The sequence below is a fragment of the Juglans regia genome, chromosome 16 (genome assembly GCF_001411555.2).
Source record: "Juglans regia cultivar Chandler chromosome 16, Walnut 2.0, whole genome shotgun sequence".
Classification (NCBI taxonomy): domain Eukaryota; kingdom Viridiplantae; phylum Streptophyta; class Magnoliopsida; order Fagales; family Juglandaceae; genus Juglans; species Juglans regia.
Window position 1 is genome coordinate 9,144,025 of NC_049916.1, and position 27,458 is coordinate 9,171,482.

The window sequence follows — 27,458 nt, forward strand, 5'->3', positions numbered from 1 at the left end:
AAAAAATTTCGGGGTTGCGAGATAAAGAAATTCATCACTTTCAAATTTTTGCAGTGATTATCATGGATTTTATATGGAGACAGAAAAATGAATCTGTCCACAATCATACCTCAATATCTGTGGAGCAAACAAACAATCAATTGAACCATATTTATGAAGATTATAAAGAAGCACGGGAAATGAAGCAGAGTAAGCCAGAAGAACTATAGATACCTCCTCCTACATCTTTTCAAAGTTTCTCTTTCGATGTAGCAGTCATAAATAATTTCTCAGTGACATCAGTGGTACGAAGAATGACGATGGTGATATCCTCGAAATCAGAACGGAAAAAATTTAAATATCAAACCCATTGGTAGCTGAAGCTTCAGCAGCTCTACTCACTTCAAAAATAGCAATCCATCAAAATCAAGAAATTATTGAAGGTGATGCCCAAAATGTCATCACAACAATACAAAATTCGAATCTATCCCTGTTATGGCAAATCTCACCCATTACAACAGATATCCAATATATTTCTCCACAATCAAAATGGGTGGGAATTAGCAAAAATCTATTGATCTCACTCTAGTAATTTGCTTTATTCTATAATATGTTTGATTTAAAAAAAAAAAATGCATATTGCTCTCGTAAACCTATCGGGTGTGTATTCCAATGTTATATATCCCGACATCTTGACACCTCATCAAATTACAAGCGGCCCGTCGAGGGGTGCCACATGATCGGACCTGAGAATCCTTCCCCGGCATAAGCTTCAAGCTTGCTCGTATTGATCTCCCATTTTTGAGACATCTCTTGACGTCCCAATCATGTTTCCTGTCCTCTACCGATCTCGATGTCCCTTCCTTTATGGCCTTCTTTAATCGCTTCATCCAGAGAGAGATGAGAAAGGGCGAGAGACGGGAATTAAATGAGAAGAGCAAGAGACGATAGAAAAGAAAGCGAAACGAAACAAAACAGAACAGAAGGACCCTCAGACAGACAGATAGACAGACATAAATAGAAGTAGACGTGTTTTTCTCGTATATTCTATGCAGTTCTTTGCTGCGCTTCACATGGGTAATGGCAACTGTCGTTTCAGACGAGAGGGCTACCGGATTGGCCGAGATTACTTGTTGTAACCCAATTTTCCTTTTTTCCCTGACGCTGCTTACTCAAGTCAATGAGGTCATCTCATCTCGATCAGTTTCATCATATACTTTTGAGCCAACACTTGCGCAGCAAGAAAGAATTCCGCCCAGCTCCCCTCAGTGCCCAAGTTTTCACTTTTTCTCTGCTTAATTTGGTCTAAAAAATTCTTCTCTGTTTAATTACTATTCTTTTTGTTCCAAACCTTTGGCAGCAAGAATGAATTCCCCCATCATGGGAAACAGAAGCAACACTGTCAGTACCGAGAGAGAGAGAGAGAGAGAGATTATCATCTCTATATGCCCCACCAACGCGTAAACTGCCAAAGCAAGGCTAGAAAGTCCGAGTGCCCAATCGTGTTCCGAGACTTGGAACCCAAACAAAGATAGAAAGAAGGGGGTGGAACATGGCATTAAACAACGTTTGTCATTTGTGAAATTAGTAAGCAAGTGTTATAAAGCTATTAGATTAGTCAATGCTCCTTTCCTTAGAATGCAATCACATGCTGCCACTTGTCACTTAGAGTGAGCTGGGCTGCTCAGTCCATGCCTACGTTAGCTTGAATAAACTTCGGTAACGGGTAGTTTGACAACAGTCGTCTTTTGTCGCCACTTGTCATATACCCTCTCTTTGCTCGTCTATATATGGTTTGCTCATGAGCCATGTTTTTTTCCACAGCAGCAGTTGTAGTACTCTCCGTGCTTTCCTTTCAGGTTAGGCTCTCACTCACACATTCCCTTCAATTACTCTCTGCAACACTTGTTCTTCCCCTCTCATGGGTAATGCATCATTGAAGCCTTTGTCAACCTGCTGGTTTTGAGTAGATGCTGTGAAATCTGATTGCTGGGTGGTTTCGGATTGGCTTGAATTGTGCTTTTGCTTTTGGATAATGGTGTTTCTGAAATTTAGTCTCTTTCAAATGCAGTAATATGTATTGAATTGGCAAATGCATGTGCTCTAGTCTTCCTAGTTGACTCTGTTTGCTCTGTGTGATGAGTTACTTACAGAAAACAAAGGGTAAAATTTGTGATAAAGGTTTTGAGGAGTTCATTGGGTAAATGGTGAAACTATTGAATTTTTGAGTTGGAAGGTGAAAAAAAAGAAGCATGGAAAATACTGAACGCATGCTAATTCTGTAGTTTTTTTTTCAACTATAGTCCTTACCAAAAGCAAAAATATTTTCTTTAATCTTTGTGTAACCTACCCCGACCCATTGTCTGATATAGTGTGTGTACTGGAACTGCAGTTGAAGCTTGGGACTTGACATTGATATTGTACCAGAGCCAAGGATCTTTCTATAGAGCATGGATACTAATATAGTGCTGCGCTTTGGAAATCTGGTTTCGAGGGATAATTTTTCTGTGCTCTGGAAACAGGCAAATGTCTTTGCGAAATTTGATTTCAAGCTCAGAAGATTGTATTTCTTCTTTTCCCATCTTTCCGTAGAGTACAAGATTGAAATCTCCTATGAGAACATTTGGAAGATTGAGCTATATTGTCCACGTGATCAAGCAACAAAGTTTCTTCTCATTCAGGTTAGCCTGGTGAAAACTTTAACTCAAAATAACGTTTCATCAATTACGTGGGCTCCATACAGAATGCTCCATACAATATTCTCTAGTTTACATATAGGCATATGAAGTTAGTAATCCGGTTTCTCTCTTATATGCATAGGATGCTATACTTTTTCTTACTCGCACCCTTAGCACTATTCTAGTTATATAAATTGCCACTGTTCATCAGTGAACATTAAATAAGTACATCAGTAGGTCTAATGACGATTCTATACAAATTCCAAAATAAGAAAAAATGAAACCCAGTATCAGAAAGTCTTTAGTTGGGAGCAGAAACCTTTAGCCCCTTTTAGTTTTGTTTTGGGTTGATATCAGTTGTATATTTATTAGATACTCAAATAAAATGTTGTTTTCACATTTTGATGATCTCATTCTAGTTTCAAATTTCATGTCCAACCTATGCTCATCCCTTGGAATTAATGGTTGTTGAGTCGAAATTGCTACCCTCTTTTTTTCACTTGATGATTTCTTGTTTATATTGCTAGCTACTCGGTTCTCCAAGGATTTCTGAGAAAGCTGTATCTGCTGGACATCATTATGAGTGGGTTCGAGAAGTTGATTTCACTCCATTCTGTTGCATTGGCCAATCTTCTGCTCTATGTTTGGAGCTTCCAAATACACTCCGGCTTCCGAAATTCCACCTTGAATTTGTCCACTATAAAGAAAATGAAGAACGACTTGGATTGATGGAAGGGTCTCCTTTCTCTTGCAGTTCTGGTCTTGTGCCCATTGTGAATCCACCCATAGGCTTTGACCTGCCATATAAAATCTTGTTTAAGATCAACTCCTTAATTCAGCATGGATGTGTTCCTGGGCCAGCAATTGATGATGATTTTTATCGGTTAGTCGATCCTAAGAGTACCAAAATTGAGTACATAGAAAGTGCCCTAGACAAGCTGTTTCATTTAGGAGACTGCTGCTATGAACCTGTAAGATTGCTCAAGGAGCAGTTTAAAGGATATGCCACATCTACGCTACTTCCTAGAGCTCCTGCTATTTCTTTATGTGATGGGCTGGTGTATGTACACAGGGTTAAAGTTACTCCATCTAAAGTATACTTCTGTGGTCCAGAGGTGAATCTGTCCAACAGAGTCTTGCGCAATTATCCTGAAGATATTGATAATTTCCTGCGTGTTTCTTTTGTCGATGAGGACTTTGATAAAGTGTACTCAATAGCTTTATCTCCACGTTCATCATCTGCAAAGGAGAATAAGCGAACTAGAGTTTATGAGAGAATAATATCCACTTTAAGAAATGGCATAGTTATTGGAGATAGGAAATTTGAGTTTCTTGCCTTTTCATCCAGTCAGGTACGAGAAAAGTCTGTTTGGATGTTTGCTTCAAGAGCAGGTCTGACTGCAGTAGATATCAGAGAGTGGATGGGTGATTTTCGAGATATAAGGAATGTGGCAAAATATGGTGCCAGACTGGGTCTGTCTTTTGGCTCTTCTAGAGAAACTGCCAGCGTTGGTATAGATGAAATTGAAGTTATTCCCGATGTAGAAGTTAAGAGGGGAGAAGCCACGTATTGTTTCTCAGATGGCATAGGGAAGATATCTCAAGAGTTGGCTTGCAAAGTGGCAACAAAGTTAGGCTGCTGTTCTGTTCCATCAGCGTTTCAGATTCAATATGGTGGATACACTGGTGTTGTGGCTGTTGATCCGACATTGTTTGCAAAGTTGTCATTGAGAAAGAGCATGTTCAGATACAAATCACTTGACACAAAACTCAATGTTCTGGCATGGAGTAAGTTTCAGCCTTGTTTTCTGAATCGCCAGATAATCACTCTTTTGTCCAACCTTGGAGTGAAGGATCAAGTTTTTCTAAAAAGGCAAAGGGAGGCTATAGATCATCTGGATGCCATGTTAACAGATCCGTCGAGAGCACAAGAGGCACTGGAGATGATGTTCTCAGAAGACATCGCAAAAGTTTTGAAGGAAATGCTTATATGTGACTACAAGCCAGATGTAGAACCATTTCTTTCAATGATGCTTCAAACATTCCGTGCATCCAAGTTGATGGACATAAGGTTTGGAACAAGGATATTTGTTCCAAATGGAAGAGTTATGATGGGATGCCTAGATGAAACCAGGACATTGGAATACGGTCAAGTATTTCTGCAAGTTTCTCGCTTTAGTAAAGAGCTCTGTAAACAGTCATCTGTTATGTTTAGTGTCAGCAGTTCAAACCCAAATAACTTCCTTTTTGAAGGTGAGGTGATTGTTGCTAGAAACCCATGTCTACACCCAGGAGATGTACGAGTACTAAAAGCTGTTAATGTGCCTGCTCTACATCACATTGTGGATTGTGTTGTTTTCCCACAAAATGGAAAAAGGTAAGATTCTAATATCCCATTGTAGCTACTTCTAAAACATGAAATGTTATTTGCATGCGTCTGTAATATTAATGACTACCTATTTGTGCTCTTATGTAATCAACAGACAAATAAAAAAATCTATTTTTCTCGAGTAGAAACTACACATATAAAGTTAATTACCCTAAAAGATAAAAAGTCTATTTACATTGTCATGTATAATATGCTATTTGTGAAGATACTATATTCAGACTAAACTTTGTTTTTATATTGCATTCTTGTTTCTTCATCCACAATATTCAAAAGTCATATGCAACATTATTTTGGTATACTCTTTACTAACCTTGTTTGAGTAATTGTGTTTAGACCTCATCCAAATGAATGTTCGGGAAGCAGTTTGGATGGAGATAAGTACTTTGTCTGTTGGGACCATGATCTAATTCCTCCTCTGCAAACTCATCCAGCGGAATATATTGCAGCACCAACTCTGCAACTGGATCATGATGTTACGATAGAGGTATTTATTTGTACATTTTGATTTGAAAAAGTAACAACAGAACGAGTGCTAGAATTTGATATTTCAAGTTTGTCACTGCAAGTAATTATCATATTAACTGCAATATGAATGGAATGATATATGTGTATGTATATATATATATTAGCTATCACTGATAATTTTCTTCACATTTGCTTACAATTGAGAGAATACATCATGCTGCAATCATCTAGCATCTAGCCTTCATTACCTTGCATTTTATCTTTTTTCAACGACAATTAAGCATTTAGCTTATATATAATTGCCTCTATACTTGCACATCCAATGAGCATATAGAAGTATTTGGTGATCTAAGAAGCTGTTTCCAAATACACATCTATACATAAAAAAATGTTTACACAAAATTTAGAAATCTTTTCTGTCTTTGTAAATATTTAACAAATATGCATAAAGTTAAGTAGGATCAAATGAAAGGCTCTGACCTCTCACATTTCCATGTCCTTTGCAACAACTTTCTTCCACAGCTAACATACGGAAGCCTGTTATTTTTGTCCTGCAGGAATTAGAGGAGTGTTTCATCAACAACACAGTCAATGAAAATTTAGGAGTCATCCAAAAAGCCCACACTGTCTTTGCAGATAGGGAGCCCCGTAGTGCAATGAGCCATAAATGTTTGGAACTTGCTGAGCTATACTCAATTGCAGTTGACTTCCCGAAAACTGGTGTTGCAGCTAAAATACCTCCTCATCTACGTGTCCATGAGTATCCCGATTTCATGGAAAAGCCTGAAAAATGGACCTACAGATCAACATCTGTTATAGGAAAGCTTTTTCGCGAAGTGAAATACATTGCATTGCGCATAAGTCCTATGAAGCCCTTCACTTTGGAAGCAGCAAAAAAGTATTATGACTCTGACATGGAAGTAGACGGCTTTCAGGACTATCTCAGTGATGCTTTGAAATACAAAAGTGACTATGATTACAAGTTGGGGAATTTGATGGACTATTATGGGATCAAAACTGAAGCTCAAATACTTAGTGGCAACATTTTGAAAATGCCAAAACATCTTCATAGGAAGGGAATTATAGATGCAATTAAATATGCTATGTATTCCTTAAGAATGGAAGCCCGGACCTGGTTCGATGAGGGAGATGATTCTTACACTTATAATGCAAAAGCAAAAGCAAAAGCATCAGCATGGTATCATGTCACATATCATCATACTTACTGGGGTCGTTACAATGAGGGAATGGATAGGGCTCATTTCCTTAGTTTTCCATGGTGTGTCTATGACAAGCTTCTGCAAATCAAGAAGGATAAAGGGAGCACAAACTCTTCACTTCTGTCATCGCCAGACCATCAACTCAGTCAACTTATCTGAATATGAAAGCAGTGTGATATTACTACTATTTTACCTTTGATTAGTACTGTTACTGGTATTTGCTTGTAAATGCTCCAGGTAGATTTTTGGGGCTGGAAATATGTTGTAATTCCTATCTTACTTAAACAGATCTCCGGGTATGTATTTTGACATTAATTCTGCAAAACAAGCTTCCATCCATCTCGTTCTATCTCATCTCAATATTCAAACAATACAAACACTTTTTAATTTCAAATCTTCAACTTTTTCATATAATCATTACCTAATGATTACAATTTTTCCAAACCTTCAAACAAAACATAAAAAATAATTCAACTTTTTCAAGTCTCAAAACAAAATTTATATTAAAAAATTATATTCTGACAATATTTTAATTTTATAATATTTTTATTTAATTTTTTCTCTCTCATTTCCCAAAATCCCATTAAATATTTTAATTCAAACTATTTATAACTCATTTCATCTCAACTCAACTTAAATATCTCACTATCCAAACCAAGCGCATCATACAAGTATTGCATATCCATCTTTTCACATCCTTCTAGCTCACAACATTCCCTTCCCCATCAAAAGGCCTTGCCCACAAGGTCAGGGTACTGGCTTCTCAATTGATCCACAGGGACCCAAGTAGAATCCTCATCTGCTACACTTTTCCTTTCAACAAGAAGCTCAATGAATGGCTTATTGTCAACTTGACGCATACGTCGTTGCCGAATAGCTTCTGACTCAGTTCTAAATCCTCCGTGTACATCTATCAGTGGCAAAGAAGGTGAAACATACCGTGGATGGTCCCAATGCTTCTTGAAATCGGAGTATGTCATATTGATTCTAATCTATATGCAACCTTCCCAATGCGCTGCAATGCTTTGAATGGGCCAGAAAAAAAATGGGTGCTAGTTTGTAATTAGCACGTTGAGATACGTACACTATGTTGCCTGTATTTTTGTAATCTCAAATAAATCATGTCCCGCACTTGAAATTGCCGAGGTCTATGGTGTATGTCATATTGATTCTTCATAACCACCTAAGCTGCTAATAAATTCCTTCCCAACAGTTCAAAGATCTCCTCCGAGATCTTAATTGAAAATCTACTTCAGCATTCTAATAAGTAGTGCCCGAGATATATTGAAGCAAAGTAGGAGGAGGTATTGCACTTTTGTTGGGAAGTTGTTCCAATTTTCTGTTCTAACAAGAAATTCAGACTTTGCTGATATGTCTTAATAGAGAAAGTTTTTCCCAACAAGTAAGGTCTCCATTTCTTAATACCATAAATAAGAGCAAGTAGCTCTTTTTCATACATTGACAAATCTAAAGTCTTCCCCTTAAATGCTTGACTCCTGACTTAGATAAGCTAATGGTCTACTTGCATCAAAACTACCCCAATTCCCATGCCAGAAGCATCACACTCAATTACAAATATCCTAGTAAAATTGAGTAAGGCCATAACTGGGGGTTTACCAAAGTTCCTTCAATGCCTCAAAAGTGGCAAAAGCTTCAGTACTTGAACTGAATGCATCTTTCCTCTGTAGAGCAGTCAAGGGTGCTACAATCAACCATAATCTTTTATAAATTTCCTATAATAACCAATCAAGCCAAGAAATCCCCTCGAGGATTTAACTGATCTAGGTACTGAACATTCAACCATGGACTTGATCTTAGAAGAGTCTGCCATCACTCTATCAGCAGACTCTAAGTGACCAAGGCAGTCAATCTCAGCACAACTGAACTTGCATTTACTCCTCTTAGCAAATAATGTATATTTTGCTAAGGTCTCCAACACCATGGAGAGATGTTGCAATTGGTCTGCTTTAGACTTCTTGTAGATCAATATATCATTAAAGAAAACTATAACAAGTTTTTTTAAGAAGGGTTGAAACACTTCATTCATGAGGGTTTAAGATTTAGTCAAATTAGTATCCAACAGTCTTAGCGCTTTTGAATCAATTGTTGAATCTTTAACAATTTGTATCAAAACAGAGACCACGTCACGAGTTCAAGTCATGGAGGGGGTGACCTATAGGATCGATTAAAATACCTTGGTATTATGTATAGGTATAATGTTAAGTCATTGAATAATGATAGATGAGTAAACCACCAAAAGGGAAAGGGCTACCACCATGTCAGTGTCGATAGAGTGAGCCGCCATGGACGTCGGTTTAGAAAATGTGGTGGAATGTTATTATCCTAAGGGTTAAAAGTTTAACCAAATTAGTATCCAAACTTCTAGGACTTTTGGATCAATGGTTGGGTCTTTAACAGTCACAAGACTCCAAAGTTAATTGCAGGCTTTTGACTGACATGCCATTCTTAATTTCGTATAATTTTGAAAATTTTGAGGAACTGATCACATCATTGTAATTATATATTCAAAATCAAGCTGGGCTTATATCCAATGAAAAAAATTACTGAACTTGTCATAGTGTAAGTAAACAGACAAGATTGAGATCAAACCACAAATTTGAGATCAAAACAACTTCATTTAGTTTTTGTTTAACTCCCTCCCTGTAACACCCTAGCCCTTCGGACTTTATTTTTTTTTCTTCTTTCCTGTTTTTCACGCAGCCACGACGTCGTTTGAGGTGAGCTTCTCTTCGACATGCATTTTATCCTTTCGACGGTTTTTCACTTTTAATTTTTTTCACTCTCGAAAATTTCTCCACCCAAATCTCTATTATCTCCACGTCTAGGAGTTTGAACTTCCTTCCGTTTTTGAGTTCTCTCCCAACAAACTCTTTCTATCCATATCATTCAAGCTCTCGGTTTTCTCTTTCAAAGTCTCTCTCGTCCACTGTAAAACCCCATGCAGAAACCGTAGCTCGGGGCCATCACCCACTGTTGCGGCATCGCCAACCATCCCCCACGGCCCAACTTCTCCATGTCCTCAAATAAAACCACTCCACAGACGTGCACCACCCAACCACTGCCTTGTACACACCACCACCTTGCCAGCCTCCCACATTCCCTCGGCTCCAGCCACCACTTCATGAAGGGAGCTCCACATTGCCGCCACCATCGCACGCTAAGAGGCATCTGTTTTCACATGCCAAAAACAAAGCAACCCACCACTAGTTCCACCATAAACCGCAACTCCTTGTGTCAAGCGAACCCACCGCAAGCTACCCAGCCACCACAAGTATCGCACGGTGCAGCCCTTACCACACTCGAGCAACCACCCAGTCACCGTGAGCCCTATCCCAAACCACCATACCTAACCTGGAGTCGTCATGAGCCACCATCACAGCACCTTCACCCTTCTCGACTACTCCCTGTCGGCTTGGTCTTCATGCTCTCTCCCTCTCTTTGAACTCCACCGCCTGCCACAGATGGGACTAATGTGATTGTATCTCGTTAACCCAGCCCCTGCACCTTCACGTGTTCCCTGCTTTCCCTCAGTGAGTGTTCTTTTCTCGTTATGCCATGATCTCTCTCTTTCTCTCTCTGTGTTCTCTCTCTCTCTCTCTCTCATGTCTTTCTCTCACACTCTCCCTCTCTTTGTGCCCTGCCGCCACACCCAACTACGCCACTGTCGACATCCACCCTTTGCCGCTCCAATCCATTGTCGCGAGTTTCCGTCACAGTGAGCTTGGTTCCATCGCACGGTATGGTTACGTTTTATTCTCAGAAATCTGCCCATGCATTTTATGATGTTTCCTAAAATATCCTTGTTATTTGGCAGGTTCTATTTTGGTCATCGTCTATCTACTATACTTATAGTATAAGTTTGTGAAGGCTATGTTTTAACATAAGATCGTATAAAGAAAATGATTTAAATTTTATTATATTAATCCCTTGTCGTATTGCATTTGGAAAGCATTTTTGAAGAAATTATTTTCAGTATAATTATATTACTTTCATTAGTAAATAAAAAGATTTTTAATTTTATTAAATGAGTTTCCAGCTTGTTACATTATTTGAATTTTATATAAGTATATTATTAAGTTGTAAATTTGAAGTATTTAATCGGTTTTTAGACACTAAGCCGATTATATGATACAAGTCCTTAATGTTTTTAAATTAGATATGATTCAGAATATTTTATGAGTTACTATTGCTTAAGAAATTTATGAATTTCCTACTACATTATATGTTGGCAGTATTAAATTATCGTCTTAATAATAGTTTATAGAGATATGAGTTTTAAATATGATTAAGCTAATTTTCGAAATGAATCTAAGTTGTATTGCCATATTTGATAAAATTATTTTATAATAAGTTAAGACTATTTTTTTTAATGATAATATATTTATTAGATTTCTGATAACTAGATAGTTATCAAACTATTTCCGCAGTATGAATTTAAGTAAATGGAGAGTTTTAGCAAGTCCTTTTAGAAGTTTAGTAACGCTTAGTGTTTTGTATAGGTGATGATTGACTTTCATTCAGCATTATTGTGGAAAGATTCAGAATAGTACTTAAGAAGTCCAGGTAAGCGAGGTTTATATACTAGTTTTGCATAAAAGAAATGAAATGAGGTTGACTTTGAAAGTAAGCATGTTTGTTTTTGAAAAGAAATCTGAAAACGGTCTCAGATGTTTATTCCGCATATGCATAAATTCTATATAAGAAAAAGTATTTTCTGTCATGACTAGTGTAGACATGAGCTAATTTTGTGCATTTTGTTTCGGAACTATGCAAAAGAGCGAATATGAAAATCTAAAAGTTTTTGCTATGAATAATTAAAAATACTTTGATTCTGTCTATTTCGAACATGTGAAATGATCTGAAGCTATTCAGTATTTTGTTTCGATATGATGTGTCATCTTAAAACCTTGGCATGAAGTTCTGATTCTATATATGAATGTGATCTGATTCCGACGATATATGTTCTATTTTCTATTAAGGCCCAGCCACGGGTATAATGGTGGTTTATAACCTTACCAAAGAGTAAAACATAATATACGGCCCAGCCACGGATATAATGGTGGTTTATAACCTTACCAAGGGGGTAAAACATGGTATAAGGCCCAGCCACAGGTATAATGGTGGTTTATAACCCTATCACGGGGGTTAAACATGGTATTTGTCCCGATGTAATACAATGAGATGATATGAATATAATGTTTCAGTTTGGATATGCCAAAGGACTTTCTTTTTGGGAACAAGTTTGTTTTTCTGAAAATTTCACTCTTTTGTTTTGTACCAAGTTTTGTTTATGCAGTTCGAAAGTAAATATGTTGTTTCTGCATTCTGAAAGTAAACTATTTGTTCTGCATACCAAACTTTATAAATACTCATGTTTACATACTAGTATATGCTCTCTGCTTACTGAGTTGTTGATAACTCACCCTTTATCTCCACAATATTTTTTTAAATATTTTAATAGTTCTTCTGATGATCAAGATTATGAGGCATTGGGTGAGATGATTTAAGTATTGTGGTTTAAGCATATGAAGTTTTTAATGAGTATTGTCGATTTTTATTAAGAAATTTTATTATATTATGATGAATTGGCATTTTAGAAAATTGGTTATATTGAAAAAATTAGATTGAATCGAATTTTCTTTATGATATTGAGAATTTGGAGTCTATTTTTTTATATTGTTGAAATGTGGGTTTAAGTATTTGGAAGTAACTCTCCGACCCATGTGGCACCGGGGTGTTACACTCCCCCTAGCCTTTTTGTCGAGACTTTCATATCTCACTTCCCTCTCTCTTCTCCCTTTGTCGAAAATCCTAGTCTTTCTCTCCTCTCCTTCCACTCTCAAGCCAATACTGCTGCTTACCATCACAGCGACCTCATATTTTATTCATTGAACCAAAGATTCACTCCTCGTACTGAGTTATTTGGGAAGTTCACCGAGATTCACCATTTAATTTCATTTTTCCTTCGATTTCACGGGATCCTTTTACATGCATATGATTATTTGTAAACCATGCTCTAATATAACTTGTTTTTCCTTTCTTCTTTTCAGTCCAACACAAGCATATAGAAGTGATTTTTCTTTATATTTGGCCAAGGATTTGTTGCTTAACTATAGGTCACTACAAGAAAACTGGGCATTTCCAGCTCTCAAATTCGCCGAAAATGAGCTTCATAATTGTAACAACCCGCTAGAAATTATTTGGTGGAATTTCTATTGACTTTAGGAATCTCGTAAAAACCCCATAAGTTTTTATGAATCGACCAATCGCATAGGTTTTAGTCTATCAACATAGTCAGTGTTATCACTCACTATGGTGCTAGAAATATGAGTTTTATTTATTTGAGGTGGTTAGAAGTGTCAGAATGCATTATGGTCCACGCCATTAGACTCAGTGGATTATTTAGAATTTTATGGCGAAATATCCTATTTCATAATTCCGGACGAAACGTCTGTTGGAAATTGTGAAATTATTTTTAGGGGCACTTCGAGGTTAAATTTCGGTAAACGATTTTCATTGTAGGTTAATATGAATATTTAGGAATTTTTTAGTATTAAGTTTATGATTCACTTTTTTGGAGTGAATAGTAACCTCGATAAGCGCACCAATTGCAGTGTTTCAAAATCACATTGTGGAATGTCCAAATTAGATTAGAGAAATTTTATTTGGACACTTGGCAAGATCTTAGCCACACTTAGTAAATAATATTAGACACTTGGCACCTTGAGGAACGTTTGTTGGATTTGAAGGAATCAAAGTGTGAGATCATGCCACCTAAGCAAACTTTGTTTCGTCTGATCAATCAAATTGTGCCAGACCAAAGAGGATTTACATCCTAGTAAAACCCTAAATAGTGGAAATCCAATTAAAAGCCCAAAAGCTTTGTTGAAATCGAAACCCTAAACGGTTTCTCCAAAACCCTAAAGTTGGCCTCTAAACCCTTTCTAATCCGATTTCTAGCATTGTGTTTAATCACTTGATTAAATCACTTCCACATGCTATTAATCCTTCATATTTGTGTTAGAACATCATTATCCAACCTTGTTAACCTTGAAAAATTGATTGGGCCAAGTGATATTGGATTTGGGCTTGATAGCAACCCAAACCCTCTTTAAACCCCAAAATTTTGGCCCATTCGGTTTAGGCCCATTAAGGCCCACGAAATTGGTCACCATTAGCATTGCTTCATGGTTAAGTTTTGTACCCCCACTTGGCTGGCCAGATCTGTACAAGAAGGTCCTAGAAGGTTCTAGAAAGACAAAGCAAAAGGGCCACCTCACTCTTTCACTCTCACACTCCACCTTGAGAAAAGATCTTGGTCTGATTTTTATGAGAAGAAAAGGCCAACACTCAGGGCTTGTTTGGATTCACAAGTCATCTCAGCTCATCTCAACTCATCTCAGCTCATCTCAACTCATCTCACTACTATTCATTACTATTCAGTAACTTTAACTCACAAATTTCATTACTATTCACAACTCATCTCATTACTATTCACAATCCATCTCAACTCATCTCAGCTCATCTCAAGTCATCTCAAATCATCTTCGAATCCAAACATCTCCACCATTCCTTCAGTCCTATCACTTCCCATAACTTGTGTAAGAGGCTCTTCAGTCCACTTCCCACGAAAAGCAGCTCTCCTTTACACTTTTCCTTCATAAAACACAAAAGACACTCTCGGACAGTTTTTTGTACCTCTTTTGAACGCCTATTTCAAAGATTTTGTAAGTTTTTTCTCGCAAATATTCATTCATGAAAGTTCTTTTTTGTGGAGTCTAGTTTACGTGGATATCTTATTCGTTCCATTTGGAGATCATTTGATTGGTCAAAAGTTGTTTAGACCCCATAAAGGTCATTCTGGGCGATAAACTGGAGAGTGTGTTATATTTTGGAGTTTTTGACCAAGCTAATGAATAGATCTTGGTCCGAAATTTTTATGGAGTACTGTTAACATGTGTATATGATTATTGGTTGAGGATTTGTTGCATGATTAAAAGTTTTGGTGAAATATTTTCTTAGGTCTAGAAACTTAGAAACTGGAAGAGGAAAAACAGTTTCTGTTTTGAGAAAGTTTAAATCTTTTATGGTTTAATCTTATTCCAATGGCTTTGATATTTTTATTGGAAGATCCTAAGCATCTTATATACATGTTAGAATGTTATTTTGAAGATATTTGAAGTTAGTTTCGAACATATGAAATTTTATGCAAGGAGATATTCGGTTAGGCCAAAGTGATGATGTTCTTGGCTAAATTTATGTTTTGGTTGATGTTTACCCATGTGATCTTGAGTTTGAAGCTTGGATCTGTTTTAGGACACCTTTTTGAACCATGTGATGTTTTGGTTTGAAGATCACTTCTTTATAAGTCATGGATCAAGAGGTTGATCAAAACAAGTTAGAAACAAAATTCTGTTTTGAACTTTGAAGAGAAACCAAAAAGTTCAAGTATGGTTTTAGTGATTTTGATGACTTTTGTTCATGATTCAAAACATGATTATTCTTAAGAATATGTTATGAGTGTAGTAGAAGAAAAATTTTGGTTTAATCATGAGTTTTGAGATTTGAAAGAATTACAACAAAAAGCAAAGGAAATAGCCTTGTAAGTTTCGGCCATATAGAGTTTTGATGGTTGTGTTTAGTTTTAAATTTTTCTGAATTGATATTTGAGCTTAGGACAAAATTTACATAAGGTATGTAAATTTTGGGTGACTTTTGGAGTTAGGATGCAAAATCCTTATGTTATGGGTAAAATGGTCATTTTTCCACATGTAGAGGGTAAAATGGTCATTTTACTCTAAGTTGATATTTTTCCATATTCCTAATTGTTAGTGATTAAGTTCTAATTTTTATAAATCACTACTTTCAGTTTCCCATGATCGCACTTGAGTTTTGCCTCGAAGCACGAAGATCGAAGTAAGTTAGCTTTTAACTTACTATCAATTTAATGTGTATGTGTGATAAGTAAGGGAGCTAAATTGTATGTATGCATGTTATCATATGTGCCATGCCAAGTCATTACATATTTATCTGTTACACAGAATTTATTCTGTCATGAATTATTCATCTGTTACACAAGATATTCTGTCACGTATTGCTATACATGCTATACATTGCAAGTATGTCATGTTAAGTTAAGTATGCCATCTGTTACATGTATTTCTTGTCATGTAATATTCATTGTCACATGTTACGCCACGTTAAGAAATGTTGTCTGTTATATGGTATGCCATGTTACGAAATGTTGCATGTTACATGTATGACATGTTATGAAATGTTCTCTGTTACATTTATGTCTCGAAGTATGTCATGTCTGTCGTCCTACGTTCATGTCACGTTATGTTACGTCAAGATTTCTGTCTTTTATGTCACGTTCATGTTACGTCACGTTACGAAATGTCATGTCTGCCAGTTAAGTCATTCATGTCAATCACGACCCTAAGCGCTAGGATGGGGTAATATCCTAGTGGAACTCCTTTGTTCACGCTGGAGTGTCTAAATAGGTGTGAAATTCCCTGGGTTGACGAAGTACAGTCAACAGGTTGCGAATGGGGCCTAATTAGCTGGTCACCGGAGCGCGCCAGGCACTAACGCCGATGGTGCCACACATTATGTTACGTGTGTCCACAGCAAGTGTGGCACAAACAGATAAGTCATGGGGCCACAACAATTGTGGAGCATGAAGTATGGGGCCACAACAACTGTGGAGCATACACTACGTGAGACACAGCAATTGTGACACGTAGAATACGTGGGGCCACAACAACTGTGGAGTACGTATTAACGCACTCACAGCTGGTATAGAAACCTGTGATGTGATGCGGTAATCGGCAGGGACACACGGCTCAAGGGGACCTGTGTAGCACCCATATGGTCACTTTAATGATTAAGTCTATTGAATAAGATTCCAAGTTCAAGTCATGTTTCACGTTATGTTATGTTCAAGTTTACGTTCATGCAATCATGGTAATCCCATGAGACAAGAATATGTTCCAAGCTTATGTTACGTTATGTTCCAAGTTCACATTTATGTTATGTCATGCTTAAGTTCATGTTCAAATTATGCATGTTCATGTTCATGTTATGTTTCAAGTCCATGTTATGTTTCAAGTCATGTTCATGCTAAACTTAAGTTTCAGTTTAAGTTATGCCAGTTATGTTATGTTGTACGTCAAGTTATGCTATGATTACTTATGATTTGATTATGCATTCATGCTTTTACTGCCATGCATGCATCATTAACCTGTGTGGAAGTTTCCTGTTAATTTGCTGAGATTTGTAATCAAATCTCACTGTGGTAGTCCCAACTACCATTCTCCCCGAATGGTAGATTTTGTTACAGGATCTGAAGGAGAATCGGGAATCGACCAACTGGAAACGGTCAACTAAGCGACGATGCGATGTAGGTGTTAGTACAGTAGTTACCTTAGATTACTACTTGTATTTGTGGAGTTCAATCTCCATCACTCTTTTGATCACAACCATTTTGGACTAATGTTGTGATATCAGTTTTTGAGTATGTCATTATGTATAAAGTATGTTTTAAGTATTTGGAATATTTCAGTTTGGTGCATAGTATTGCTGAAGAAAAAATTATCCGCTGTGAATATTGCATAATGCTAGATGCATGTTAGGAATATTGCATCTTATATGTCATGAACGGGGGCAGGTAACCTTGTGTTGCATGTCTCGACGCTTCAAATGTCCGTCCGATCCCAAGCGGAATTTGGGGGCGTCACAATAATCGCCATTGTAGCTCAGATGCGGCGATCTATCAATCGCCGCACGATCGCCACAATCCTAAAGCCATTTCCGCTCAATATCGGCGAATTTGAAAAATCGCCGCACTGACACTATTTCCGGCAATTAATTATCGCCACAAATCATATAAAACTGCGCCGGGAAAAAGGTTTCCGGTTCCAACATAATCACCGCGAAAGATTAATAGCAACGAAAGATGCCGTCGCTATTACCCAATTAGTCGCCGCAAAACGAGTTATTATTAGTAGTGATATCATTCTGTCGCCGCAATTGTTCATTTTTGCGGCGAATTGTTTTGGCCGGAAATGTTTACCTGTTCACTGTAAAAGTCAAGTCTCATTTGCTGCGAACCTTGTTTTCGTCGATATTAGTCTAATTTCAACGGAGCTGAATTCGCTGCAATAGATAAAATATCGCCGCAAAAGGATAATTGGAACGATTTGAAAATGTCGCCGCTATAGATATCCTACCGTATGTCTCGCTATTGCGGCGCATAAGAGTCGCCGCAATAAGAAGCTCTTGCATCGATTAATTGATTCGCCGCTGTTTAGGTCAGAAAGTACGCTCTTTCTTGGCGCTAAAATTTCGCGGCAAATGCTCTGTTTTAACTTTTTTTTTTTTTTGTGCTCTCCGCCCAGATATGTTTGTTCCATTTCATTTTCACACTTCCAGTTTATGTAATTAACACTATTTTTCTTATTATTTCAGGTAAGTCAAACAATATTACTTAAAACATCAATTTTAATTAATATTGTTTGACCAACCTGAAATAATAAGAAAAATAGTGTTGTTAACCACATAAACTGCACTTAATGTTGACTTCTAAAATAATATTGTCATATTAAACCCATGCCTTATGATATTAAATAGTTAGAAACAAGAAACATAAAGGAAAATATTGAACTTTCATTATATATGCCTTGAGAACATGTAGGAACCTAATTTTCAAATCTTTGAGCACTATTTCCATCTAAGATAATAAATTAATGACATTCAATTCATCCATTCAGGTGGGAAATTCACATTAATGTAATTATGGGCTATATACTGGGGTGGACCATTCGGAAGCCAAAACTTACGCCTTAACTACTAAATTTTGAGAATACATTATTCAAATATAGAAACTGTGCTGCTTCTTTATCTTTATAAATTATATCTAGTCGCTGTAAAGTAACAAAATGGGACCTGGGCACGAGGGGTGGGCAGAATCATGGCTTACAAGATTGCATCAATGCCCTTATACTTGGCGGCCACAAGCTGAAATATTTCCATCTCAACAAACACCAATCTGACAACCCAGGCATATATGCAACCCGGTGCATAAATTGATCTAGCACTCTTCATTCGAGTGCAGATCCTGGTATCTGAAAAAACTCATATATGTAATCCGGGTTCATAAATGAGGATGCATACCTACTCGGGCAGATATTTTGGTCGGAGCTGAGGATAAAAGCCTGAATATTTCGAACAACCCAGATTATAACTAGATATTTGGATTTAGTCTAATCCACCCAATTGTAAGGGCTTTTTTTGGTATCCTTTGAAAAAGAACATTTTTTTATGGGCCTATGAATTTCCTTTTTTTTAAGTGATGAGTATTTTTATAAGCTTTTTTCTTAGATATTTTATTTTTATTAAAATCTTTGCAAGAAAAATATAATGATTTAAAAGTAACAAAGAGACATAATGGAGTTAATTTCAAAATATCAAATTTGAAAAATTATAACCATGGTACAATGAACCTTGTCCATACCAAAAATACATTAAAAAAAAATGCACGTAACACAAAAAAGAAAAAAAAAAATCAATATTGAGGATGCAAATTACAATACTACACTACATATATTAAATTTTCTAACAATGTACAAATTACAATACAAAACACAATAAAGCAATACATTTTTAAAAAGTAGTAAATACTACATTAGACTATAAGTATTTTTTTTATAGAAAGAGCCGGTAGCCACCCACATAGCAGCTCTGTCCCAAATTTATTAATAAATATCCTCACTTGTGACGGAGGAATACCGTGGTTACATTCAATGGAAAGACCAACCAACAGAACATAATGCAAAATAAACAAAACAAAAATAAGCCTATAAAGAAGGCAAAACTAAACAAGCCTATATAAAACAAACCACAAGAAACTTCCAATAGGAAAATCAACAACATCTTAATGAAGGAATACCAGATAAGTCCAAACGCAACAAACCTCTAAGGGCCCGAGGCAGAATATAATTATTTGAATAGACCAAATCAACGCCATTGGCACCATCCTTGGCCAACCAATCCGTCATCTTATTCCCTTCGCATAACACATGTTGAAACCGACAATTAGTGACTTGAGTCAAACTAATAATCTCCTCCCAATAATCCTCCAGGTACCAAACCCCACACCTCCCCCTATTCCACCAAGAAATAATCACCAAAGAGTCAATCTCTACAATCGCATTCAGAATATAAAGAGATTTGCATAACCGCAAGCCATTAAGAAGCGCAAGTAACTCCACTTTATTATTAGAGCCAAAACCAATAGGAGAGGCGAAGGTTTGCACAAGCCATCCTTGATCATTGCAAACAACTCCACCAATACTGCTTGGACCAGGGTTCCCAAGACTACTACCATTTGTATTCAATTTAAACCACCCTGATGGCGGTTTATGCCACTTGATTGCTTTATATCGCCTTTCTTTTAATGGAGCCGGTTGGATCTGTAAAGCCTCAAGGATCATGGCATCATATCGGGACAAACTATAAGAATTAAAAACTGCCTGACAAAGAGTACCAATCCAAATACAAATAGATTTGAAGACCGCATCATGAGATTCCAACTTACCCTCCATTCGAGCTAGACATCGTCTTCTCCAAAGTCTCCAAGTAATAATGATAGGGAGCAAACCAATAATAACTCCCACCTGAGAATAGGATTGAGTATGCCGGAACTGAGAGGAGACATGCAGCTTCCAATTTCTACCAATCGGAAGTCCAAAGAGGTTATCAAAGGACCATATTTGTTTTGGAAATTCTCCCTCAATGAGAATATGGTTAATGTCTTCATAATGACCAGCAATACAACAATCACATTTAGAAACAATAGGGATGTCAACACAGTGCAATCTGCCATCTACACTCAAAGCCCTATGCCAAGCCTTCCAGAATTGAATACATTTTTAGGGGAAGATTTTTATGCCAAACCCAAGAATGTCAATCCAAGAATGCCAATCGAACGAGGAGCCTCTGACTCGAATACAATGACATGCAGATTTAGTAGAAAATATATCTGTCTTTGAGGGAGTTCATACAAGAACATCCTTACTCGAGTTTTGCCCAAATAAGGAGGTTAAAATATCATCCACATTCTCTAATCCGACCAAATGCTCTAAGAGATTCACATCCTAACTGTCTAACAATCGACACTCTTTAATTTTCAACCAAGGCTGACCCACAATAGGCCGATCATTACACAAAGGGCCATTGTCCCTCCATTTGTCATATCAAAAAAAAAAATATCACCATAATTATTTAATATCGAAGGAAGACAACGAGCAACCATTCTCCAAAATCTCGAGCCTTTATCAATATCAATAAGGACCCAAGGTTTCGACCCCACATATTTAGCCTTAAAGAAATTTGCCCAGAGAGAGTTACTTTGTAAAAGATTCCATGCTAACCTCATATGCAGAGCTGTCTGAGTGTCTTGGAGATGCCTCAACCAGAGCCCTCCTTCAGCCACAGATCTACAAATATGTTTCCATGCCACCCATTTCTTTTCATCTTCCCCATTAGATTCGCCCCAAAAGAAAGAGCTCATCAGCTGATGGATCTTATTGATGATTGCTTGAGGGACCTATAAAACATCAAAAAGGTGAAGGGCCATACTAGAAATGACATGACGTAGTAAAACCAGTTTCCCTCCAGAAGACAGAAGCCACATTTTCCAACCATTGAGTTTTTGTCTCACTTTATTCATCATGCCATCAAAGTCTAAAATCTTTAGACGTCCCAAAATAATGGGAACTCCAAGATATTGAAAAGGGAAGTGCCCCTCCACAAAACCTGTACTACAGAGAAGACGGCGCTTGCGAGTAGAGGAGATTTTATTCGAACAATACAGGGCAGACTTTTGTTTATTAATGGCCTATCCTGACCATCTTTCATATTGGTCTAAAATATTTAGGAGCACCTGAATCGATCTTTGGCTTCCATTAGAGAAAATAACCACATCATCAGCATACATTAAATGAGAGATGATAGGCGTACCTCAGGCCTGATGAAAATGCACAAATTTATTCTCAGCCACACTCCAGTGGATCAACCTGGAAAGGATCTCCTGCTGAATAATAAACAAATAGGGAGATAGAGGATCACCTTTTCGAAGGCCATGATTTCCCGGGAAAAAACCTTTCATGTCCCATTCATCATAACCGAATACCAGGGGGCTAGAAATACAAAAGAAAATCAGATCACAAAATTGGGGCGAGAACCCAAACCTCTGCATGACCCTTATCAGGAAATTCCAATCCACACGATCATATGTTTTTGCCACGTCTACTTTCAACATAATGTTACTGTTGTGGTTTCTTTTGTTGATAGAATGAACCATTTCCTGCGTTAGGCTAATGTTCTCATAGATACTTCGACTCGGGATAAATGCTCCTTGTTCGAAGGAAACCAACCGTGGCAAGAGACTAGTCAAGCGATTCACAATTATTTTGGAGCAAAGTTTATAAAAAACCGAGCAAAGACTAATGGGGTGGAACTTGTTAAACCCTGTTGGAGAATCTACCTTTGGAATTAGAACCAAATAAGAGGCTGTAAAAAAATTTGGTAGAGTCTTGGAAGCAAAGAACTCTGACACTGCATTCCACACATCAATTTTAACCACCTCCCAACAACTCTTATAAAAATTAGAGCCAAAATCATCAGGACTAGGAGCACAATTTACTGAAATTGAGGACAAAGCATAAAATACGTCTTCCAAGGAAGGCACGCGAATAAGGGAGGCATTCTCCTCCACAGAGATAATCAGGTCTATAAGCCCCTCAAGATTCAGATTTTCAACCGGCGGCTCACCTTGAATAAAGGATGAAAAATAATCAACAACACCTTGGTGTATGGATTCCGGGGTCGCATAAGCCACCTCATTCGAACGCATCTCAAGTACCCTCTTCTGCCTTCTAATGGCTAAGCAAGCATGAAAAAATTTGGAGTTCTGATCCCCATCCACCGCCCATTTTAGCTTGGCCATTTGAGCCAATCTAATTTCTTCCCGATGCCTCCACATTGCTAGATTCGAAATGGCCCCTTGAAGCTCTCGATGAATATCTTCTTACCAGTGTAATTGAAGCTTTAATTCATTTTCCTCAACCCTATTCTCAAGAGCAGCAATATGACCCACTGTATGCCCAAAAACCCTTTTATTCCAAACACGCAAAGCAACCTTAGTCTGTTTTAGCTTCATAATCAGATTTTGGATGGCAAAACCACCCGATCGAGATGCCCAAGCTTGCCGAACACAATCCAGAAAATTATGATGATCCACCCACATCTGTTGGAACCAAAAAGGGACAGGGCCATTGGAGAAAAGGTCTTGCTTGAACTTAATACACATAGGAGCATGATCCGAAGTAGATCGTGGCAAGTAGGAATAAATAACATTTGGAAAAACCGAGAGGAAGGAGGCATCAATCAACGCACGGTCCAACCGTGCCCAAGAGCGAGCAAGTCCATGATGCCCATTACACAAAGAGAAGGCACTTCCCTTTGAAGCCATTTCAACCAAACCCCCCTGTTGAATCTAGTTATTAAAATCTTCCAGCTCCAAGTGGGCGAGGCCTACCCCTATGTTGCTCTAAATCTTTCTGAATTATGTTGAAGTCCCCAACAAAGATACACGGGTCCAAGCCCACATACTGGGCACTGAGTTCATGCCACAATAAGCGCCGATCAGCCCTTGTGCATTTAGCGTTAATCACTGTTAATAAAAACTTCTCAACACCTTCACCCACTCTGAGAGAAATATATTGTTCTCCCATACGAGCCAAACTCACCGTCATTGAACAATCCAAAAATATCCAAAATTTCCCCCCTCAATCTCATTTGATAGAAATTATCAAAATGTAGAGGCTATGCCAATCTCCTAGCAACATCCAGATTCTAGAAAGGCTCCAAAAGTGCAACTATTTTCGGTTTCAACTTACCAATCAACTTTTTTAATCTACCTTTAGAAGTCCCAACTCCCCTAATGTTCTATACAAAAATGAGATCAATCATTGAGGAGGGTTAGGGACTCGAGCAAGGACCCGAGAAGAGCTTCTCATTTTAACAAAACTTTTTTTCTTATATTTTCTTTTACCTTCATTGGCCTCAGATTCAGTCATATACTCTTTGTCCTGCGGGAACACTTCAGGGTGTAATTCTATCGCGGGCTTGGAGACAACAACATCCAAACTCAAGCTTTACTCAACACATTCTACATCCTATTCCTCGACATCAATGTCTTCCTCCTGGGCTGCAAACATGACGGCAGATTTAGGCTCCTTTTCAGAAACCATTTGCACTGGTTCACACTCTGTTTTGTCATCCATAAGCGATATCACGGCATAATCCATAACACGTATTTCATCATTATTCTCCTTATCGACCTCATTTTTTAGAATTACTTGTACCATAGTCAACGGATCGATCACAACTACACACGAAAATGTCACAACTGCACTCAGCACCATAGCAGCAGGGTCCCCATTCACAACTGTACCTGAATTCTCTCCCTCTGTCTCACCACCCTTATGGTCCCCATTCTCTGTCTCACCACTCTTCTGGTCACCATTCTCTGGCTCAGGCAACGGATCAGTCACAACATTCGAAACCGTGACATGAACCTCAACAGATTCCCCATTCACACCCGTGTCTTTCAACCCTTTCTTCCCTGCTCGAGACTTACCCAACTTCTCTAGTTTCTCAGCACGGCATGTCTGCATATTATGTCCTTGCATCCGACACTTACAACAGTAGGCAAGGAGAGTCTCATAAACTACTTCTTGTTTCCTACTCGAAGGCAGGCCCGGTGCACCAATCCAGAAATGAGATAGAGGATCTTTTGCCGCATCAACCTCCACACACAACCTGACACCATCCTTTCTCGTGGCACAATGCGTCGGATTATCCCGCCAAATGAAAGTAACGATAGGAGCCATGAGAATACTCAAGAATGCTTCAATATAAAAATTTGGAGGAAGTCCCAAAAGGGAAATACATACAGGAACACAAGAGGGCTCGTCATCCTCTGTGAATTCTGGTGTCCAACGGAAAACTCGATAGAAACTCCCATTGATCTCCCAAACATCCCTCGACAGAGCTTTCGTGAAATCAGCCTCATTGGTCATACGTACAAACATGTTCATCAACCTACGAATGGAAGAGACAACCGAGGTGGATGAGAGACCCCAACGATTGTGTATGAATGCACGGACTGCATCCAAAGATGGGTGTTGTTTCAGAAACTTGAGGATCACCGAGTAGCGGAAGGGCCCGATAGACTTGATAATTTCTTCACGGGAAAATTGAAAAAATACTTCACCATCCAGGACCTTCAGAAGACGAGACGGCAGCACCATCTCTGCGATGGGCTGAGGGACAGCAGCCACCAGATTGGCAAAGGAAGTCTGACCAGTAACTCCATCTACAGCTGCTATGCAGCCAGCCATGGGAGGCCACACAGCAAACTAAAGAAACCCTAAACCTCACGTAGAGAGAAAAAGGGCAAAAACGGAAAGTTAATTAGTATGACACTAGCAAAAAAAATAGACTAGTATTGCATTGTCTCTAGGTGAGAGTTTTGTGTTGGTGGCAAGTTGTTTGAGAGTTGGAACCAGCATTAATATACCATTCCACAACTTAAAGAAGCCTTCTTTCTACCATTTGATAGACTAGGTTCGATAGGGGGAAAATGAGGGGAACCAACATTAATATACCATTCCACAACTTGAAAGGGGAGAAATATTATTACATGATCAAAGTTAAATTATGATCCTTAGGAAAACCAAAAAGTTATAGGATCATAATTATAAAAATGATTGGTATCATTGCTCTAGTTGGAATTCTTAAAAATTTATAGAGCAATAATTATTCTTGTGATGATGTGATATAGAGTGGCCAATTCGGGCTTGACACATGGCAGCCAGCCTTGCCACGTAATCAGTCTGGTTTTCTTCGTCCAGCACCACCTAGAAAGCAGCCTGCAATAGTTTGAAACACATGTTTGGTTCATCTTTCCACTCAATCTTAAGCTGTTCATTTGTCACAAAAGCATGCACAAGAGAGAGAATAAGTGGGCATTATGCACTAAGCTTTGTAAAAGTTAGATCTTTATGACTTAAATAGTGTGTACAGATTTTCGATGAGCTTGTAAAAGAAGTATAATATTTGGATGTATGAATCTTGCTTGAGATTTAAAGTAGTAGAGTTTAAAATCCTACTTAGAGTAAATGCATGTCTCGGTTAGTATCTTGATGTTGAATGATGTTGATTTAAGTTTGATCTTTGTAAAGGACAGATTTTTATGGATGATATTATATTCAAGGACTCAGATTAGGCTTGTAATGATGTGCATTGTTCAAATGTTTAAGAAAGCTTCAAAATACAAGTAGATGAATGATATATGTTCCAGAATATCATAGTGCATGTGGTGTTTTCCTTTAAATCTTGACATATGTTCCGCAAATCAAGAGTGTGAACATGTTTTTGAGTTCTATTTTGGAGTATAATTAGGGCACCTCGTTCCTCGGTAAAGGATCTAGCGAGAATCCGTTGTGCTAAGGATGCCAGCCTATCGGTCAACACCCAGGGTTTGGTCGGGACTAGGCATGCCTCGATTAGATGAAAGTGCATGTTGCAAGTTACAGATGTAAAATCGCAGCGAAAAATATAGAGGTTTAGTCAGTACGCTAAGAACTTGGAGTACCATAAGTAAATCACATCATAGAAATAATTATTGTCATTCCTCATTAATTCCAAACTTAGAAATACATAGAATCCAAATATTTCATTCGTTGTTTAAAGGGCTATAGACTGAATACAAGTGGTCGTCCCTTTGAAATGACTATGTACAATTCAAAATGATACATCGTTCCTACAATAGAGACAAGTTTTTGTACTCAGAGTCTAGGCAGGATTAACTCTTCTCCCTTGGGCATCACCCACAGTTTTAACTCTGCATCAAAGTCTATGGTTCTATAACATTACCGTTGATGAAAAATAATGCTCCTGAATATGCAATGAATCATTTCATGTAAACATTGGCAAGACACATATATGTATGCATGGTGAGGAATCACTCTCTCTGGCATAGATACATGGATCTGTATACACGATGAGAAATTACCCTTTTTGTGAAACACACATATATAAGCATGGCAAGGAATCACCCTCTGAGGAGTTGCCCTCTAGGCAATATATTTTAAAGCATAATATTACCTAGGCAAGGAATCACCCTTTACTCCAGTATGCAAAGTTCATAAAATCGTATTGATTTCAAAGGCACATAAGTCATCACACAGATGTCTCACACAAAGATAACCTATTGCACAAGTGAATCTTTTACCTAGCTAACCAAGTTGAGGACACCACACATGATATGTCAGGATAATTCTCCTTCCTGCCATCAGGTGAGACCAATACGATACCACTCCACCCTAATCATCACGAAGATTTCTCATTCTTGTATGAAATCTATGGCGCAACGTTTCATAGGAATGATTCAAAGAATTCTCTGTCGCGTCCCATGATGATAGACACATCTTAATAATTTCTCATATAGAGATGATAGTTTCTCACATAGAGATAATGGTTTCTCACACAGAGATAAGGATTTCTCACACAGAGACATGAATTAATGAAAACAGTAAACACATTCAAAGTCTCAAGAATTAGGGAGTAAATATAGGA

General features: G+C 37.8%; 1 protein-coding gene across 1 annotated transcript; it reads left to right on the forward strand.

Moving 5' to 3' along the window:
- The first annotated feature begins 589 nt into the window (after positions 1-589).
- On the forward strand, positions 590-7,064 carry LOC109007791 (probable RNA-dependent RNA polymerase 1). Its single transcript, XM_018987637.2, has 6 exons — positions 590-1,566; positions 1,804-1,838; positions 2,372-2,660; positions 3,185-5,034; positions 5,380-5,530; positions 6,069-7,064. Exons 3-6 carry the CDS (start codon positions 2,430-2,432, stop codon positions 6,888-6,890), a joined length of 3,054 nt encoding a protein of 1,017 aa, XP_018843182.2. The 5' UTR covers positions 590-1,566; positions 1,804-1,838; positions 2,372-2,429; the 3' UTR covers positions 6,891-7,064.
- Positions 7,065-27,458: the final 20,394 nt, after the last annotated feature.